The sequence below is a fragment of the Protomyctophum parallelum genome (genome assembly GCF_964188405.1).
Source record: "Protomyctophum parallelum genome assembly, chromosome: 16".
Taxonomy (NCBI): domain Eukaryota; kingdom Metazoa; phylum Chordata; class Actinopteri; order Myctophiformes; family Myctophidae; genus Protomyctophum; species Protomyctophum parallelum.
This window is the reverse complement of record NC_139711.1, coordinates 32,191,179-32,210,066: the sequence shown is the minus strand read 5'-3', so window position 1 is coordinate 32,210,066 and position 18,888 is coordinate 32,191,179. Positions and strand designations below refer to the sequence as shown.

The 18,888-nt window shown below is 41.8% G+C and overlaps 2 protein-coding genes across 3 annotated transcripts; both read left to right on the top strand.

Moving 5' to 3' along the window:
- Positions 1-4,754: 4,754 nt before the first annotated feature.
- Positions 4,755-11,877, top strand: LOC310872928 (uncharacterized protein). Its single transcript, XM_083785132.1, has 5 exons — positions 4,755-4,929; positions 5,459-5,852; positions 6,162-6,358; positions 8,215-8,275; positions 8,765-11,877. The coding sequence occupies exons 2-5, from the start codon at positions 5,534-5,536 to the stop codon at positions 10,054-10,056; spliced, it is 1,869 nt and encodes a 622-aa protein (XP_083641258.1). The 5' UTR covers positions 4,755-4,929; positions 5,459-5,533; the 3' UTR covers positions 10,057-11,877.
- Positions 11,878-12,565: 688 nt separating this feature from the next.
- On the top strand, positions 12,566-17,476 carry LOC310873153 (uncharacterized protein). 2 transcript variants are annotated; one of them, XM_083785472.1, is made up of 5 exons: positions 12,566-12,703; positions 12,879-13,567; positions 13,758-13,882; positions 13,990-14,107; positions 14,341-17,476. In XM_083785472.1, exons 2-5 carry the CDS (start codon positions 13,294-13,296, stop codon positions 15,324-15,326), a joined length of 1,503 nt encoding a protein of 500 aa, XP_083641598.1. In that variant the 5' UTR covers positions 12,566-12,703; positions 12,879-13,293; the 3' UTR covers positions 15,327-17,476. The 2 variants fall into 2 exon arrangements, with proteins under 2 accessions (XP_083641598.1, XP_083641597.1); XM_083785471.1 differs by having other exon boundaries at positions 13,990-14,116.
- Positions 17,477-18,888: the final 1,412 nt, after the last annotated feature.

Here is an 18,888-nt window from a genome sequence, read left to right as displayed (position 1 = left end):
AACCTCTTCATGTACTCTTCTGCTTTGTTCTTATGTTGAGTTGTCTCAAATCCGGTGCTGGAAAGAGAAGCTTGCATTTCTTTTCGTTTTTGACTCAACAGCTGCAATGCCTTCCTCAGCTGGAGAAAACACACAACTGAGGTCTTAAGCCTTTTCCACAAAGAGAATATAGAATATAGAAAATATAAAAATATAGAAATATAGAAAATAGGCCGTTCCTCTTCACTTTTGGAAAGAAACTCCGGGCCATGGATCAATCTACTGCAAGTGAGATGGTGTTCAAATTTCACCCCATGAGAGGCCTCGTCAGCTGGATTCCCTTTTGTGTCAACGTACCTCCCGTGTGAGATGTCTCTTGCTTCTCCTATAGCAAGGACCCTTTGCTCAGCGGGGTGGTGGTAGTTGGGCATGACAACATTGTCCTCTCCAAGAGGCAACGTCAAGCAGGAATGTTCGTTCTTGAGTTCAGCTGACGTGTCAGCAATGTGCATGGGCTTGCAATATTGTGTGGGCATTTGTTGCTTGTCCTCTGTTGATTTCTCACTGAAGTCATGATTGTCTTGCTTCATCTGCAATTCCTCTATCCGAGCCATGGATATGTGGTTGGCTGTGACTGTGGGGCAGCTAATCCCACTCTCATTGCCTCCTCTCAGTGGTCCGTTGACAACCCATCCCAATAGAGTTCTAACAGCGTAAGGTCCTTTACCCCTGCTGTTTATCACTTCCCATGGCTCTATTGCTTCTGGAGAGTTAGTTCCAATTAACAGCTCCACCTCAGCATCAATAGCAGGAATTTCCACAGAGTTCAGATATGGCCAAGCATACAAGTCTTCTTGCCGTGGGATGTTATCACGAGTCACAGGCATCTTTCCTTGGGTGTATACATCAGGCAGCTCAATGTAGGTGTCACCATTTAGTGCAGCGACCTCTAGTCCTGAGATGACATGACTGTTGACAAAGCTTTCTTGGTTCATTGTTTTCATTAGGAATCTAGTGGTCCTTCCTCTCACATTTAGCTTCCTCATCAGTTGCTCAGAACAGAAAGTAGATGAACTGCCGGGATCTAGGAATGCATAAGTCTGTAAAGTTGTACTGCCTTTCTTTGCCCTGATCTTTACAGGCACAATAGACAAGACGCAATCCTGTGCTCCGGCCCCTATATGACCACAAGTCTTGGGAGTAGTGACTTGACTTATTCCGTTTTCATCTTGTTGTGATCTTATTTCTTCCCATTCCTTTGCATGGATATGGAGAATGGTAGGGTGTTTCAGGTTACATATATTGCACGACAACCTACTGTGGCACTGTGAACTTATGTGCCCGGCAGACAGACACCCAAAACATGCACCCTTCCTTTTTAGAAAGTCAATTTTGTCGCAATGCTGCTTCTTCTCCATCTGAGGGCACACTTCCAATCTGTGGCCCTCGTCACACATCAGACAGGATCCTCTTGTTGGCTTATCGGGTAAGTCTCTCTCTTTTTCATTTTCAGAGTTAACAGATGCCACAGACGTAGCAAAGCTGCTTCCTTGCTCCTGTATGCGTCCCTGCGATGTTTTACTTCCAAACTTGAGTTTTGACAATGAGACTGATGTGTCTTGAATGTCTCCATAAAGTGGGTCAGAAGCAATAGCCACTTGTCTCTCCATAAAGTTCACAAAGTCACTGAAACCTGCTTGCCGGTGCCGTTTCTCCTGATGCTCAAAAGCGATGTTTCTCCATTTTTCTCTAAGTTTGTATGGTAACTTCATGATTATTGCACGTATGTTAGATGGCATATTCATTTCTGACATGTAGCTGATGTCCTCCATAGCATTACAGCAGATGCGTAGGAATAATGAAAATGCTTGTAAAGCCTCGACGTCCTCTGAGTTCACAGGTTCCCATCCAATTGCTCTCTCCATATATGCAGTGGCTATTTTCTGCTCATTTCCAAAGCGTTCATGTAGAAGCATCCTGGCCTTCGGATACCCCCTGTCAGATGGCATGTGTTGACAGCTCTTCACCAGCTCTCTAGGTTGCCCACGAGTGTACTGCTCCAGGTAGTATAAGCAGTCCACGTTGCTAGCAGCTTTTCTTTCCACTCCATGTTCAAAGGCTCTAACAAACGTGTTGTACTCGAGAGGGTTTCCATCAAAGATCGGTATATCCCTGGGGGGTAGTGATAGTGAAGATTGCTGTTGCACTAATAATGCTGTGATGTCATTTTGCTTTTGCATGATTGTGAAAATATTGTCTTGGTTCTCACTGTGTCGGTTGGATTGCTGTGGTGGATATGCAGTGTGATGTAGATGTTGAGGTCTTTGTGGCATGCCGTCTTTGTCCTCCTCATTGACTTGGTTCTGTTGTTGTGGTGGATATGCAGTGGAATATGACTGCTGAAACCTTTGAGGCATGCTTGGTTTGTGATTTGGAGCATATAGTTTTGTTCTGGTTCTTTGTGAAATGGTTTCCTTGGGCTGTGATCCTGTTCCAATTGGCATTGTGGCTGCAGTATTGAACATACTGTATGGCACCTGCAGCTTCTGAGACTGTAATGGCATGGCTTTGGCAGCTCCTGTGGCTGAATTGGACTGGTTGTATGGGTTCTGATGTGATAGAGTTGAGTTTGCAGCTTTGCTGCCACCTGTTGGTGGAAGACTGTATTGACGGCTTGAGGTTTGTGGAACAAATTGCACAGCAGAGGGGTTGAGAACAGACTTTGATTTTGACAGATATGAATTCATTCCATCTGTGACTCTACTTTCAATGTCAAACCCTCTGTTCCTGAGGACAGTCACCTTGGCTGTCTGAGCAGCAATTTGACTTTGCAGTTCAAGCAATTCCTTTCTTTTCCTTATTTGTTCCTCCATGGCTTCCAGCTCATGCTTTTCCTTTAAGGCAGCCTCCATAGTCAGGAGTGCAGCCCTTTCAGCCTCTGCCATGATGCATGCAGAGGCAGTTGAAGACACAGTGTGTCTAGAGCTCCCACGTGACACATTTGATTTACCAGTATTAGAAACACTGTCATTTGGCCCAATATTATCCACATCCTCATTTCCATTTGACACAGCATTGTTATTTGAACCATCATTAATATTCAGAACCTCATTTGCATGTGACACAGTATTGTGATTAGAACCATGATTGAACACAACCTCATTTGCATGATTTGACCCCTCATTGTCATTTGAACCACTGTTTCCCACAACCTCATTTGCATGATTTGACCCATCAGTGTTATTTGGACCATCCACAGCCTTATTTGCATTGATTGACACATCATTGAATTCATCATCGTCATGTGTGTGCGTGCATTGCTCCCTGTTCGCAAGCACCCATTTTTCCACTTTGTCAATTATTTCATTTACATTGTGCATGTGACTCTGAAACCATTCAGTTTGTTTAGACATTTCATTATCAGGCAATAAAGGCTTTAATGATTCATGTGACCTTGTAGTTGTCCCACACAATTTCCACACCATTTCATGTTTGATTTGTATGATGGAAGCATTTTCATTTGAAGCCATCATTTGATCCAACTCCTTGGCGGTTTTGCACAAGTGCTTCAATCCAGCATTTCTTTCCTTTTGCAATGACATGATTTTTGCCTCCAGTGCTTTATACGTGAGTTTAGAAAGCCTTTTACCAAGTTCAGTCTCCGTTTCAGTTTGACTGACGGCTGCATTCATTTCCTGATTCCCCACGTTACTCATCTTTGTTTGTCAATCGGCGGAGTCTTTGTTTAGAATTACTCGAGATTTTCCTGTATCCCGTTGCGCGAAGGCCACTCCTTCCGCAACTTGTATTCATTCATAAATAAAGTCTCACCGTCGCTTTGATGTTTGGTCCGCGTTCCACTGCGGGCTGTTGTAGCGTGAAGAATGAGTCGGCAAGAAGGCAGTGAATGGGGCGCTGTCCTTCCGTCAGTTCCGTGTCCATCCGTCTTCAAACGATTTTGTTTGGAAGCTAGTTTTTCAACTTTATGTAAAGGCAACTTTTCTAAGAAAGGATGCCAGTGAGGGATATGGTGTGAAGCTCTTTCCAACGCGTGGTGATGATGACAGTAAATCAGGTCGTCTCGTTGAGTGCATTTAAAAGGTTTTATTTTGCTTGCAGGGTGGATATGGCATAACATAAACCGGGTACTTAAACTTAAACAATAACTCGTGATGCAAAATAAACAAAGGATAACTCAAAAACAACTGAAAACAAACAAAACACGCACGGTTGAAAAACTGTGTGGCTTCCCTGTGGCGTTTCCCAAAATCCCTGCTGCCGTGCACCTGTGACACATACAAGTAGGCTGTGCCTGTGATTGACTGAACCCACCTATTCCCAGGTTGTCATAGCAACTTCACAACAAGTTAACCACAGAATAAAATGATCAAATTGGCTACAACAAATACTTCAATCAATCAGTCAATCAATCAATCAATCAATCAATCAATCAATGTTTAAGCTTTATAACTACAAAACAAGACTGTGTTGGGTTATGGTTGTGCATGAGGGCCTTATAGGCAGTATGTGGAATTTTATGTGGGATAATATTTTGAATTGTAATTTAGAAATTGATTTGTTTTTCCCAGAGCCATCTAATAGAATAATAACTAAGGCTCTGGTCTTTCAAATTCAAATTGAGTAATGTCCAATACGAACAGTAGGAGGCAGCAGCAACACGCCAACAAAGAAGAAGACTGGCGCTCGCTTCTTCCCGCTACTGCTGTGGGTAGAGGGAAGTGACGCTTCGCACAGATCTTTTTGGAGAAAGATGGCGGAAGCGAAGTGACCATTAGCTTTAGCGTGGTTGCAACTTGCAAGAAAATGAATACTTTATACAGTTACATAGTCTACAATTCATAAAGTGACCGTCGTGTGTCTTTACCAGGGAGAGAATTCGACGCTCTATTATTGTGACCGTATCATCTGAGCTACTTGTTCTACACGACGGTCAGTAGTTTCGTTTATGGCCAAGTGTTTACTTACCTAGCGTTGGTTTCGCGCGTTTCTTTCGTGTTTACCAGACCAGTTGATGTTTTAACGCTCTTGCTGAAGTTGTTTGCTAACATGTCTGTGCTACCAATTGTTAAATACGGGTTTATTATATAACCATAACCCGAGGGCTTTCAATTATTTAACTTAATTATAATAATTTCCCATCGTAACAATGGGCGCTATTCTTCTTAGAATAGCTACTGTACGGTAGCTCCGGGGAGAGGTTCCATATGGGGCTAGTTTTTCTGTGAACCTAGCAATAAGCCAAAGCCAGTCTCTTATTGCCTTTTTTAGATCATGTTTGGGATTAGCCCAAGATTTAGACTCTCGTAGAGTTTTTTCCGATTCTGACGAATCTCTCTACGATAATCTCTGGTGTGGGATAGGATAACCACTAGTTTTAGTTTACGCAACGTCTACATTCTTGGGCTGTGTACATCTGCAGGCTCTGCAGACATATTGATCACTTTCTTTTGTACAACAGATTGGGAGCCAGTGCGATAACATCACTTCCACCAGAGCAAAATACCCCCCTCCGCCCGGAGTCAAAGGCCTGACCATGACCTCTGCAGAGATGCCAGACTACCATAGCAGCGCGTTTAGAGCGCAGCTGACCACAACGATGGACACATTGTTGAGGACTGCTGTGTTTGAACTCAGCAAAGTCTTTGACGGCTGTATTTATGAACACCAAGTGGAGCTGGTGCAGAAGACGGGGGAGATAACTCGACTCCAAAGAAAGCTCATGAGGGCAGAGAGCAAATTGAGGGAGGGTGGGGGAATGATCCGGCAGGAGGAGACGATTACAATTGACGATGATGATGAAGAAGAAGAAGAACCAAGCTCCCAATCTCATGTCCCTGAGATTGTTGTTGAAGGTAAGTTGCATTGTTGACAACATTGAAAAAAACTGAATTGCTATATTTGATTTATACTCATATATTCAGCTGTGAAATACACCTATAATTTTGCAAGGCTGAATTCAAACAAATGATAAAAAAAAATAATTGTGATATTGATTCATCTTGATTGGAGTTGACCCGGTCACCTCCAATCATAATCTAATAATTGCGGTCACCGTGACCGCAATTATTAGAATGTTCTCAATGACGGTCACTTGATGGAGGAATCAAGTCACAACTCATTGCCGCATAAACTCTTAGGACTTGTTTTCTGTGTGTACACAGTACCTGATGACTGGTGTACCGCTGTCGGCCCTGATGAAGCCCCTATCGCCCCCCCTGATGAAGCCCCTGTCACCCCCCCTGATGAAGCACCTGATGAAGTGGACAATACAATACAAGAGGACAATCCTCCGTGCCCCAGTGTCTCCCTGCGTCCACTGTCTGTGTCTCTGTGGCGAATTCCAAACATCAAACGAGAGGTGGGTGACTTCAGCAGAAGAGAAAAATGCAAATTAAATTCTATACTCGAGACGAGCATAAAAAATAGCATTATACATGTTTATTTGTACTTTATTTTATATTGTGTTTTATAATATGTTAGTGGTGTATATATTAAACATTATATTTACAGTGTGTTTTGCAAACCTGGTCCGAAGCACTTTTTACCATTCATTGGTTCAATAAACTTCAATATTTTTGAAACGACACAGACATAAAGGGTGTTCAATAGCACTGAAACATAAAAAATGGAGTTAGGTGGTTTCCTCCCAACGGCAACGATTGTATCGGAGAGACCTCAGTGACAATCAATTTAGGGAAAGGCCACTTGGCCTTTGATGTTGTCCATCTTTTTGAGGGCACAGGTGAAATGCCAGGGCAGCAAGGCCTCCTTCAAATACTCACATCACACTTGGGAATTGAGGAAGAATTTAGTCCTGTGAGGAAGAAATGATATGGCTGCTTTACTTGCATATATCTAACCAAGTTTATATTTTACAACTCATGATGCTTAATTGTGATATTTGATAGCTTGTGAGAGCCTAGACGTCTCCAGATCTCCACTCGGCCTAATAGCCATTGTTTATGTTACAGCCTATCTTGTTTTGGCTCAGTTTTGTCCTTGAAGCAGCCACAGTATAACTATGATTCTCAGCCCAGTGCAGTGCTCCTGGCAGAACTGACGTACCACTGACCTGAGTGTTATTGTACTTCAAGTTCTCCCCATGATATCATGTACATAAAGCATACATTAGTAGCAAAAGAGGCTGAACAAACAGCCGAAAGACACGCACATCCAATTACCAATTATGTAGGCTGGGTGTCTGGGTCTCTGTCATAGAGTAAGAATAAAAAAGTCTGCACCAATTTCAGTTTCCAATACTTCTTTACTTTAAAGGTGGTAACGTTTCGGGCCAAAGCCCTTCCTCTTACCTTCACTGGAAGGTGAAGGTCTGAGGAGAACTTTGAAGAAGTTGCAAGGAGATTCTTTGCATACCGTGTGCGTAACGGAAGGTGACGTTCTCGGTAGTCCAATGAGGCATCTATTTTTTTCTTTTATATCTATGCTGGTACATGCTACTTCTGTTTTTCCCCATATTGAAACGTTGCACACACAGTTGTCAGCACAAACCTCAAGGTAGTTTGTGTTCTTTTACCACAGTGTGACTGTCATATTAGCAGTTCATTATTGCTGTAAGTGAACTAAAACCTTCAGACTAGTTAAACATTTTGTTCTTTTGCAGTTATTTTGTGATCATCCAGTACCTATGGGGCTTGGTTATTGTAGCGAAATCATTTGAGACATTGGTGTATGGCGGATTTACATCATGAGCCCATTTTCTGATCATGTGGACGCGTTGACATTTCAGTGTGTAGCCGCCGGTGTTGGAGGACAGGATCATTGTCCACATGGCTGGATCCCATTCGCTGGATAGCTTTGTGTTGAAGATACTGTAATTTGTCATGAAAGTTTTTTTTTAATGATTTTAATGATGACTTGCATAAAAAACACTAGCAGTCAAAACACCCCTCTACATTCTGTTGTTGACAATAGTGATTATCTCATCTGTAATGCATTACAAATGGTTAATTCAGCAATCCTTTAATATACAAATAAAAATAGTCCCACGCTAAATGGAACTTTCCTTTTGACATCGTTCCTTCTGGAAATTGAATACTCATGATATGATGCAGTTTCAGTCATAAGTTGGGTTCAGTCTGTGAGCCCTGGTGTAGATGACCCCTTCCAGTTGAAGATACTGTAATTTGAGACATTGGCACTATCTTGTGCGGTTCAAACCCAGAGATTTCACCAACAGTATCTTGTCTTTTTTAGATGGGGAATGACGACTTTGAATCCCACCTGTTAACGTCACTAAAAGAAGATTCCATGAACAGTGAGTATTGTAAATTTCTATTTGCAAGTGTCTCTGTACTTCATATGAGCCCATTCAGGACGGGAACCCCTTTTGGTGTTTTAAGCATTATGTTGTACTTTAGCTATTGAAAAATGGCAGATCTACAAGCCCATTGCGCTACGAGCTTGCAGATCTGCTATTCTTTTTAAATCGTGAAAACGTGCCGCAAATCTTTGAATATACATTCTTTCAGAGCAAACGTTTTTAACTCATCATTGCTTCGGGGGGGGGGGGGACAACAACGACAACATATTTTCAGATTGGGGTCGGAGGCCAAATGCATATAATTTTTGGGGTCCTTGACATGGCATAGTTTGAGAACCACTGAACCACATAGAAACTTGAGGTTTTTCAGAAAACTGTTCTGATTTAGAAGACATTTTTTAGAATCGAGCTCTGATTTAGAAGACATATTTTAGAATCGACTAATATTTTTTTTCCAATGTGTTTCTCCCACCGGCTCATTAGCACAGAGAAGTTGTCGCAGCAAGCTTGAGCTCAGCCAGAGCCTAAATCTACCTACCCGACTACGCCGCCGTCCAGATCGAGAGCTACAACAAAACAACAGGGTTGAAAATTTGGACAAACAAACAAATGACATAGTTGTCAAACGTCGTGTGGGGAGGCCGAGCAAAGCTGACAAGGCACAATGTCGTGAGGGGAGGCCGATCAAAGCTGATGAGGCACAACGTCATGTGGGGAGGCAGATCAAAGCTGACGAGGCACAACGTCGTGTGGGGAGGCCGAGCAAAGCTGACAAGGCACAAATGCGAAGTTCTACTACTCAAACTCAAACAAGCTCAGGTCGTGTTAAAGGAGAGGAGAATATGATTTACTCGTGCAAGTTCTGTCGTAAGGTCTTCAACACAGAGTTTGGTCTAAGTGTACATGATCGGTCACACAAGAAGTGTACTATTTGCCAAAAGATGTTTCATTATCCAAGCTCTCTCCGCCTTCATATGCAACATTGCCGCAAAGTCAAAAATGAAAGGGCACCTAAAAAAGAGAATGAAAGGGCACCTAAAAAAGAGACGTCTACGCAAAACCTTGAGTCTCCCAATAAAGATGTTCCAACCACATCCACAGAGGCTTCTCCTAAAAAAGATAATTTACTAGTAACCTGTTCCGACTGCGGAATGAAGTTTCCTCACATCTGGGCACTGCGCATCCACAGGGCTCAGCTTCACAACATAACAATAGATCACAAAAGGTTTCACTGTAAAATATGCAGCGAGAAATTCCAAAGGAAATCTTTACTGAAAAATCACTTGTTCAAAGTCCACGGAAAGCAGAAATATGGGGAGACCAATGGCGATCTCTCATGGATGAAGCCCTTGGAGGACATTGTGGATACTCAAGAGGCCTCTAGCGTGTCCCAACAAAAACAAATCCCATCAACTGACATTCAATCCAATCCAATAGCAAAGAAACTGAAGAAAAGAGAAGATCGAGAATCTTTACAGACAAAAGACTGGAGAACCAAGGGCAAGGAGGTCTCAAATGGTTACAGCTGTTTACAGTGCAAGAAGGTCATCAGCAGCAAGTTTCTGCTCATGGAACACTATCGCATCCATACTGGGGAAATGCCTCTAAGCTGCGAAGGTTGTGGCAAGAGGTTCCGTTGCCATTCTTTGAAGAGTTTCCACAGGAAGAAGTGCGCAGGTGTTTCTTTGGACTTTGCTCATGTCTGCAAGCACTGTGGCAAAGAGTTCATCAATGCCAAATGCTACCAAAAGCACTGCATGCGATATAATCATTAATCAACGCAAGCTTATGACTGAGGGTGTCACAGTGGTTTTGGAGGTGACAGTTTATTTTTGACCCTGTACTTATATTATTGTAGATGCTAATGTTTTCCTTGAAACAGGAGACATGTTCCTGATCTATGATGGGGTCACTTGGCTCGGGAACCATGATTAGTTCCAGAGGCCTTAAAGGAGCACTACTACACCCATCTCAGAGGTGGGTTGTTGCACAGTTCAGAAGCCTTCCTAATATGACAATATTGTTTTCCTTCAATGACATCTGGGGATATTTAAGCAAGGTAGTTTCTATTTCAGTCTGCTAATTAGTTTCCCATTACCTTGGGCTGCGTCTATTCACACTCGAACAAGTATGTAAATAAGGAAAGGACCTCTAAAGTATAAAATATTTGTTGCAAGATATGTTAAAGCTGTTCATTTGAGATTTTGTTTACATAGACATTTTAACCTGAAACCTGTAATCCAGTCACAAACAAATATTAAAGTTTAGATGGTAAAGTAATGTTTATTCTTTGACTTCAAATGTCAATGTGTATGACTATTTTATGAGTGCAAATTCCAACATACTTTTTTTTATGAGTTCTCGAATCTACACATCTACCTTTTTATATATATCCTTTTCTTTACATCAACTTTTTCGAGTGAGTATAGAGCAAAATAAGGACCTGTGGCACAGCCGCAGCCTAGAAATCACTGCTGATGTCAATTGAGCAGCCCAGCTCTTAAGAAAACAGTGAGTAGATGCAAATTATGCCATCTTATAATAACTGAATTGGTGAGGACCATAATATGAAGATGTGGTTGAATATGGGTGAAGTGCTCCTTTAAAGTTTTCCTGTACATAACATTTTGAATGCGTATTGTTTTTAGTGGTACATTCATATATTAAGAAATTAACAAGATTGCAAGATTCACACTATTCACTTGTTTTCAGTCCTTTCTGTATTCACTTAATGCACAATTTTTTTCTCAGTTCCTCTGACAAGCTTTCTCTTGCAGACTAAATACTCCGGGTGTCAGGTTCCAGTTTGAATTTTTTTGGCCAGTCAAAACATTTGACTCACACCCATAAGCCAAATTTAAAATAAGAAGATGCAGCTTTAAATTGTAACATCATTTTAATGGGCCATGTTGACGTGAATCCTAAAACATATTTTCCCCCCAGTCTTAATGGTTAAACAGTTCAGTTCAATAGGTTCAGATTTTTGCATGTTCTCAGCATAGAATTATGTAAAGAGAGAGAGTTGCCCTCAACGTGTTCTAAGAGCAGGCATGTCTGAAATCACCTGATATTTTTGTCATGCTCTTTGAGTCAACCTTCTCCAAGTTTATCTTAGCTGTGGGACTTTTTCTCACCAGGTTGAAATATTGAGCTAATCTAAAAAAGGATGAATCATGCTTGTCTTTTTGATTAACATTTTTACTTCCTCCAAAGATTTCCGTGGAATCATTGACATTTGTCAATTATTTCCATATCTCAACATATTTAATGTATTGAGATATGGAAATACTGTCATGATGACCTGGAACGAAAATGCACACCTGAATATTTCTTTTCAGACAATATACACTGTAAAATCCTATGTTTAGGTATTGTAAGTATACAGTATATGTAGTATATTAGAACAAATATATGTAATTCATTGATGATTGGTCATGAATGTAAACGAAAGGCACCAACTAAACATTGTCTTTTTGTTAGTTTACATGCTTTTACTTTGCATTTTTTAAATGTTTTTTTTTTTTGCTTTTGAAAGCTTTGAAAAGATTAATAGACAAATGGCATTTGTATGACAATAAACTCCATAGTGTGACATACAGATGTGTTTTCTTTTATATAGTACATGTAGTCAGAATGTGCTTTTGTGATGTATATTTTAATCAACAATGGTAATTGGTATCTGCATAATTTCGCATCTATTCTCATTAGGACTTGAGACTGCACAAGGGAGAAATCTAGCAATTTGTGTTCTTCCTTTTGATGTACATCCTTCCCTGGAAATGCTCCATCTATTCTATTATTTGTCAGCTAACAAATGTGTCCACCAGAGGGTGCTTGACTATGCATCTCTTGGATGCCCTAAAATCCTCTGCCTGACTTCTCCAATGTTGGGGAAAGATGTGTGTCGAAGTTAGAAATATGCAACAAAACATTATCTATGAATTTATTTAAATAACTATTGAACACGTGACGTATGCTGAAAAGTGTAGTACTGTGTATACAATTACAGCCGTAGCAATAACAAAATACAAGACAAAAACGCTTTAATTTAAAACACCTGCACTTATATAAAAGACAAACGCAGTGACATCTGAAAGACATCAAATGACAATCCGTGGGTGGAAATGAAATATTAGTTTAACATTTCGGAGGAATGAAATTGTCGCGGTGTGACGCCTTGTCTTGTTACCTCGCGATACTTTACTATCATCACTCACCACACACGTACCAAGCATAGAGTAGGTTCCTGGTCCTGCTAGCTAGCGTTAGCAGGACGGCAAACCACACCACCACTTTCCTGGGGCTGGGTGGCTATTCTGGGCTGGCCAAGACAAGAGTACGTGAGCTGTATAATCTCTGAATTCAGAAACGATGGACGGCATTTGATTCCTTCCTCGACTAACGAACACAGTACTGAGCGAGGTATTTGTTTTTGTTTGCCAGGTCGGTGGATTAGCCAGAACGATCAAGTACTGATTACGCTTCGTTGGCTCTCTTGTTTACACGTTAGCATGCATAGTTAGGTAGCATCACATGCAATGCAATCTAACCAACACTCTCTTTAATAACCTGTACCTGTCCCGTTGTTTGCTTGCAGGTAGATGACTCCCTACACCACAAGACTACATGTATTAAATTGGACTGCACAAAGCTTGCTATTATAATGCGCCACTTGCAATCATTGCAGGAGTTGACCTAATCTGTAAAGCTAAATTAGCTTGCGTTGCCATCATTGGACCATCCTAGCTACACCACAGGATCATCTCGTTCAAGAGACAAGAGTTCACAAAGCTATATTGGACAGCTGCAATAAAAAAAAAGCTGAAAACGACCTACATGGCAAAATCTTAGGGCAATTCATAGCTTCCAAGATAAGCTAGCTATCTTGGGTCAGCTTATAGTATTGGAAAGCTCCATTTGTCTTACAGCTTCCACTAGAGACTGGACACCGTAAACGCGGTCTTAAGTCCCTGTTATTGTCGCCATCCTACTCATCACTGAAACAAAGGACAATGGAGTCGGTGAGAAGTGCCTTCCATGCCCAACTCGCCACAGTCATGGACTCGCTGCTGGCAGCTGCTGTGTGTGAGATTGCCAAGATCTTTGAGAGCAGCCTGTGTGAGCAGCAGGCAGAGCTGGTGCATAAGGGAGAGGAGATCTCCATGCTCAGAGGAAAGCTGGAAAAAGCAGAGAGGAAGATAAACATAAAGAGTGGGGGAGAGGAAGGGGAGACGTCAACTGGAGATAGTGAAGGAGAAGGCTGTCGAAGGCAGCAGGCTTTGACAGGTAAAATGGCCATGGATTCAAACCCAGGGATGAACAGTCTGCTTGATCATTGTTTAATGTCCATAGAATAATACTGCAAGAATGCGTAGAGTCAACTTGTCATTGTCCTCACCCTTGATCTTAATTTCTGTTTTGTGAGAGTAATTTTATCGAAATAGTACCTGCAGCTTTGCCTCTTTGCCCTCTGTAGGTCAGAGTGTGGGAAAGGAGGTGTCTTCCCACCAAGACCCAGTGGAGGGTCTTAGTCAGAGCCTCCGGAGGCTGAAAGAGGAGGCCACGGGCCAGGATGTTGGTGGTGCCTCGGTCAAACATGAGGTCAGACTCGCAGAATACAAGAATACAGTATGTTAATCTAATCTGAGAGACCTTCGAAACCTTTCCATACTCATAGATTTTTGGCATGTTTCAAACTTCTCCCACAGCGTTCAGCATCACGCAACACACCAGGCTCGGCGGCAGTCCATGTCCCAGAGGGAAGCGTTGCTGCAGGGGACCAGAGGCAGGGAGACCCCTTGTCTGCCACACAGGCCAAGGCTAAATGTAGGAAATGTAACTATATAGCTGGCCTTTTTTTTTTTTTTTTTTTTTTTTAAACCTTTTCAACAAAACCAGTGCATGCAAGTATTCTATGTGATTTGTTTCATTATTCAGTATGCTAGAAATAATTGGCAATTTTGAATGTAAAATAGCCTCAATGGGTTCCTGACTGTACATGCATGCGTTTTGTAAAACAAGAATTACCCACCTCTCTGTCTCTTGTGTTTTCACTGTAGTATCGCACTGGGATCAGGGCAGTCGCAGTGCAGACCACAGACCTCTACAGGAGCAGGCCTCCACTCCATTCCTATCCATTTCCCAGAGTGGCCGTTGCTCCCCCAGACCTGACCCAACTCTAGCTCAACCAGGGGAGTGGTTACCTGGTCTGGAAGCTGGTCGGGGTGGAGTGTCCGGTCTAGATAACCTCCAGGCGGAGGGCACCAGTTGTTCTGGTCCTGCCAGCAGCAGCACCGGCACAGATACGCCGTGCTTCCGACCTGGCTTTGGTTCAGATGAGACCAGCAACGAGGATGACGATTCCTCCTTTCCCTTCCTGGATCAGGAGCATGAGAACCAGAACTCCAACCAGAACCCACTGCCAGGTCAGTCAGCAGTGCAGAGGGAGGCAAGGCAGGACCAATCGCAAGCACAGTCATCGTGGAGACCCCGTGATGACAGGGGCGGGAGGGGCGCTGTCCCTCAGATCAGGAGAGCCACTACATTCACTAACAGAGACCCATTGCGACCGCAGTCAAACTCGCAGGCCCACGCCCTCCGGCACACGCACACTCTCAGCCACCCGCCAGCCCCCGGTGGTGGGAACGGCCGTCCGTACACCTGCCCATACTGCACCAAGTGTTTCACCTACCCCTCCCATCAGCGCAGACATCTGTTACGCCACACAGGAGTGCGACTGCATCCCTGTCAGTTCTGCGACAAGAGCTTCCTCACTCCGTCTGAGCTCACTGTGCACACCCGTACACACACAGGCGAGCGGCCGTTCGGCTGTGCCCAATGTGGTAAGCGCTTTGCGCGTAGCGGGAACCTTAGGGCCCACCAGCGGGATGTTCACATGGGGAAGAGGCCCTTTGCTTGTACTGACTGTGGTAAAAGGTTTGCTCACAGGGGCAACCTGCGTGTGCATAACCACAGGGTCCACCAGGGGGATCCCTACTATATGGATGACCAGCCAGAGCCAGAAATTAGCCAAAATCCAATTTGAAAATAAACACTAAAAGTTGCTCCTAATTGGCACTACAATATCCTAGCAAGGAGTTTCTTCTTAACCTATCCACAAAACTGATGAGGGTACTTTTACCAAGGGACAGAAAGAAAGGAAAGGACACGGTTGACCTTGTTGCAAATGTATGATATGTCATGTTTTATGTACAAGCTTACTGTACTCGAAGTGATTGGTTGATAGGGGACTGATCTGTATCATGGCTATACAGAATACACAGGTTGGTGTGAATTAAGTAGACCTCTGTTGTGTGAGCCTAAAGGCCTTCCTGGTGACTGGTCATTCAGTTGAATTTACCCTTCTGTAAGCACAAGCTTGGAGATCAAGATGACGGCATGGTAGTGTCACACGGCATGATGTCTTGACATACCACCAAGGCACCACAAATATAATGTACCTGCACTTGTGTCTAGAGCTGCAATTATGCATTATTTTATTTGTCATTCTATTTTTGATTAATCGAATAATCGAGGAACACATTTTGCTAAATCTTTTTTTGTATCAATGGATCGATTACAAAGAAAGTAATAGATTTTTCTTTATAATCGTTTAAATTGATTAGCCTGAAGAATATTTGAAGCCTTATTGGTCCATTTATGATATTTAAAGACATGTACAAACATACTGTAGGATGTATTTTTTTGTGTGTGCTGTATCAATTTGAATGTTATCTGTAGATATCTCAAGTACTCAAGACTAAAGAATAATTGCTAATACCGACAAAATAAATCCACCATGTTATGATTGGACATTTTGGAAGATAGTCAGTGATGTTAACTAAACATTGATTATTGTGTTTATATGATAAAGCTTACATTTCATATGCCATACTATATGCACTGCACTCGTGCAACTTTCACAGGCAAAAACAAATCAATAAATGATTGATTAAATAACTTTGTTCGATTAACTGTTGCAGCCCTACTCGCCATGAGTAGACCCACATGGTGACATGTCTAAATCTAAATCCTGCCCTTTGGATTGACACAAATCTAGGCTACTAAAGGGCAGGCCAGGCTGATGGCCAAAATACTTCTTATGGAAACTGAATCTGTGGTCGAGACAAGTGGTGCCTATACAGCCCAAATTGTGCTGTTGAAGCTTGCAATGAGGCATGCCAGGCCAGATAAACAATCTCAGCAGAATCGGGCTGCACCATCCCATTTTCCTTGGTGCCTACTTGAAGGTCTGTTAGCATTAAATGCTTTATTCTTAAACTAAACTTTCAAAATTATGACTATGAGTAGCCTATACTAAATTGCCCAGTTGGAGCTAAGTTTTAGTCATAACATGTTTTTTTACACCTGTTTTACAAACAGCCACTTGGAGAGGCTGCTGCATTAATTTTGCTTAGTACGGTAATTTACATGAACATTCAAAATGTGAAAAGTTTTCTTTGTACAGCTTTTGTATTTCATTTGATGATACTGTGCTGACTGTCGTACATTTTCGATGGTATTGTACTGTAAACAGGGTAAAGGAATAAGACAATTTACAATCTACAATTTAGGCATTTAGCAGATGCTCTTTATCCAGTGTAATTTACAATAAGACATTATAGTTCTGGTTTGTTTATAATTACAATATGGCTCAACTTAATGACCATAGGACAATAATGGTTCATTCCATTTCTCAAACTATGCATTTCACTGTACTGTAAAATGACTGGATTAAAAATATCCATAGAAAGGAAATAATGCTACCACTAAAAAGTGATAGATTTTCATTCTGGATTGACCATTCTCTGCATTTTATTTATCAAATAGTGGAGTAACACTAAATAGTATTTTTCTTTTGCCACTATGTGAAAGGAAATGCTAATGGTGCTACATATTCTTCAAAGCCAGTAAAGCGCTAGTAAATACTGTAGTACTTGCTGGAGTGGTTAGTTTGTGTGTGGCATGCAGAGGTAGTGTATCTTTCCCATGAAATGTGTGTTAATATGTTGATGTATTATCCATGTGCCCAGATTTCAATTTTTATATCGACAGTATTGTAGCTCAAATGTAAAATATTAAAAATAAATCTTTAACTGTAAAGAATTGTGTATAAAGATATTGTTGATGACCAACGGCGGTACTTTATTATTCATCCATGTATTTGTTCATGTGAAATGAAATAAAATGCATCCATGTCCAAACTCTTCTCACCACCAGCAATATTGTGTTTCTTGTTTCTTCTTTTTTCTCTCTCTCTCACACACACACGCGCGCGCGCGCGCACACACACACACACACACACGCACACACACGGGGGGTGGGGGGAGAGGGTGTTGTATCACACTTTAACAGCCACAAGGGGGCAGTGTTAATATTACGGTAAGTGCCGCAAGCTCTTGTCTGAATCGCACCTGTTTAATTCTTAATTACCGTATACTAAACTACACGATCCAACATCAGAGGAGACTCAGGAGAGTCCACGGCGGTATGTGTAATGTGAAATTGCATTTATCTTTCCTAAGAACATGTATGATGACTGTGCTCTTCATTTCCTTGACAAACATGTTGAACTCATATTCATACTCTAAGGTTGAACTACGTACTATGGGAATGTTTTCATCATTCGTTTTTGTTGTTCACAACACAGGAGAACCACAGTCTCAAATCTTCCCATCCCATGCATGCAGCTTTGCCACGCTGGAGGACTGGACTGGTATGTAAACTATGTAGCATTTAGCTCCGTTTCTAACCTCATATCTACGCTTGTAATTTGTAAACCATAGATTAGATATGAGGTTACTTTTAGTAGTAGGCCACTAGTTTTTATTGATGGATTGATTGATTGATTGATTGATTTAATTATTTTTTGACAGTTTGCTGAATTACAGTACATTTCAAGTACAACTCAATACAAAAACTGTTAACTGTGAGTGGACACCATGAAGCATTACACTTATATGGTGTCTAATAGGGCCCACCATTTTCAATTCATCAAAACATTTAGAGACATACACTTCTATATAGCCAAAAACAGGAAATCATCATAGGAGGTAAAAAGGAAAAAAAATATATACAGTGCTAAACAGTACACTATAACAGATGACCATAGTCGTTATTACATACAGGCGTTGTTCATGATTATTGGTTAGGTGAGCATGTATCTGTATTGTACAGAGCATGAACAGAACATGATAAACATCTATGGAACCAATGAAAACAACTGTTATTATTTTAATTGTGGTGAAAACTACTGAGCATGTGACAACAGGCATTGCACCTATAGTGCCCACTCTTCTCTAGTGCCCAGTTTTCCCATTGCCAAGTCTTCCTGGTGCCCACTCTAACTTTTACCTAGTTCTCCCAGTGCCCAGTCTTCCTGGTGCCCACTCTAACTTTTACCTAGTTTTCCCAGTGCCCAGTCTTCCTGGTGCCCACTCTTCTCTAGTGCCCACTCTTATCCCCCTCAAAGTGCCCACTCTTCCATAGTACCCTGCAGTCTTCCCCAAAAGATGGAGCCAGATTTCCCTATAGCGCCCACCTATTCCTAACAATAAATAAGTGGGTAAAGAGGTCAACTCTCTCTCAACTCTCTCTCTCTCTCTCTC

Coding starts and splice junctions, on each gene's coding strand:
- LOC310873153 (XM_083785471.1), top strand. CDS start 13,294: ATGGAGTCGGTGAGAAGTGCCTTCCATGCCCAACTCGCCACAGTCATG. Junction 13,883..13,989: donor GTGCCTCGGTCAAACATGAG/GTCAGACTCGCA, acceptor CTTCTCCCACAG/CGTTCAGCATCACGCAACAC. Junction 14,117..14,340: donor CAAGGCTAAATGTAGGAAAT/GTAACTATATAG, acceptor TTTTCACTGTAG/TATCGCACTGGGATCAGGGC.
- LOC310872928 (XM_083785132.1), top strand. CDS start 5,534: ATGACCTCTGCAGAGATGCCAGACTACCATAGCAGCGCGTTTAGAGCG. Junction 5,853..6,161: donor CCCTGAGATTGTTGTTGAAG/GTAAGTTGCATT, acceptor GTGTGTACACAG/TACCTGATGACTGGTGTACC. Junction 6,359..8,214: donor TTCCAAACATCAAACGAGAG/GTGGGTGACTTC, acceptor TGTCTTTTTTAG/ATGGGGAATGACGACTTTGA.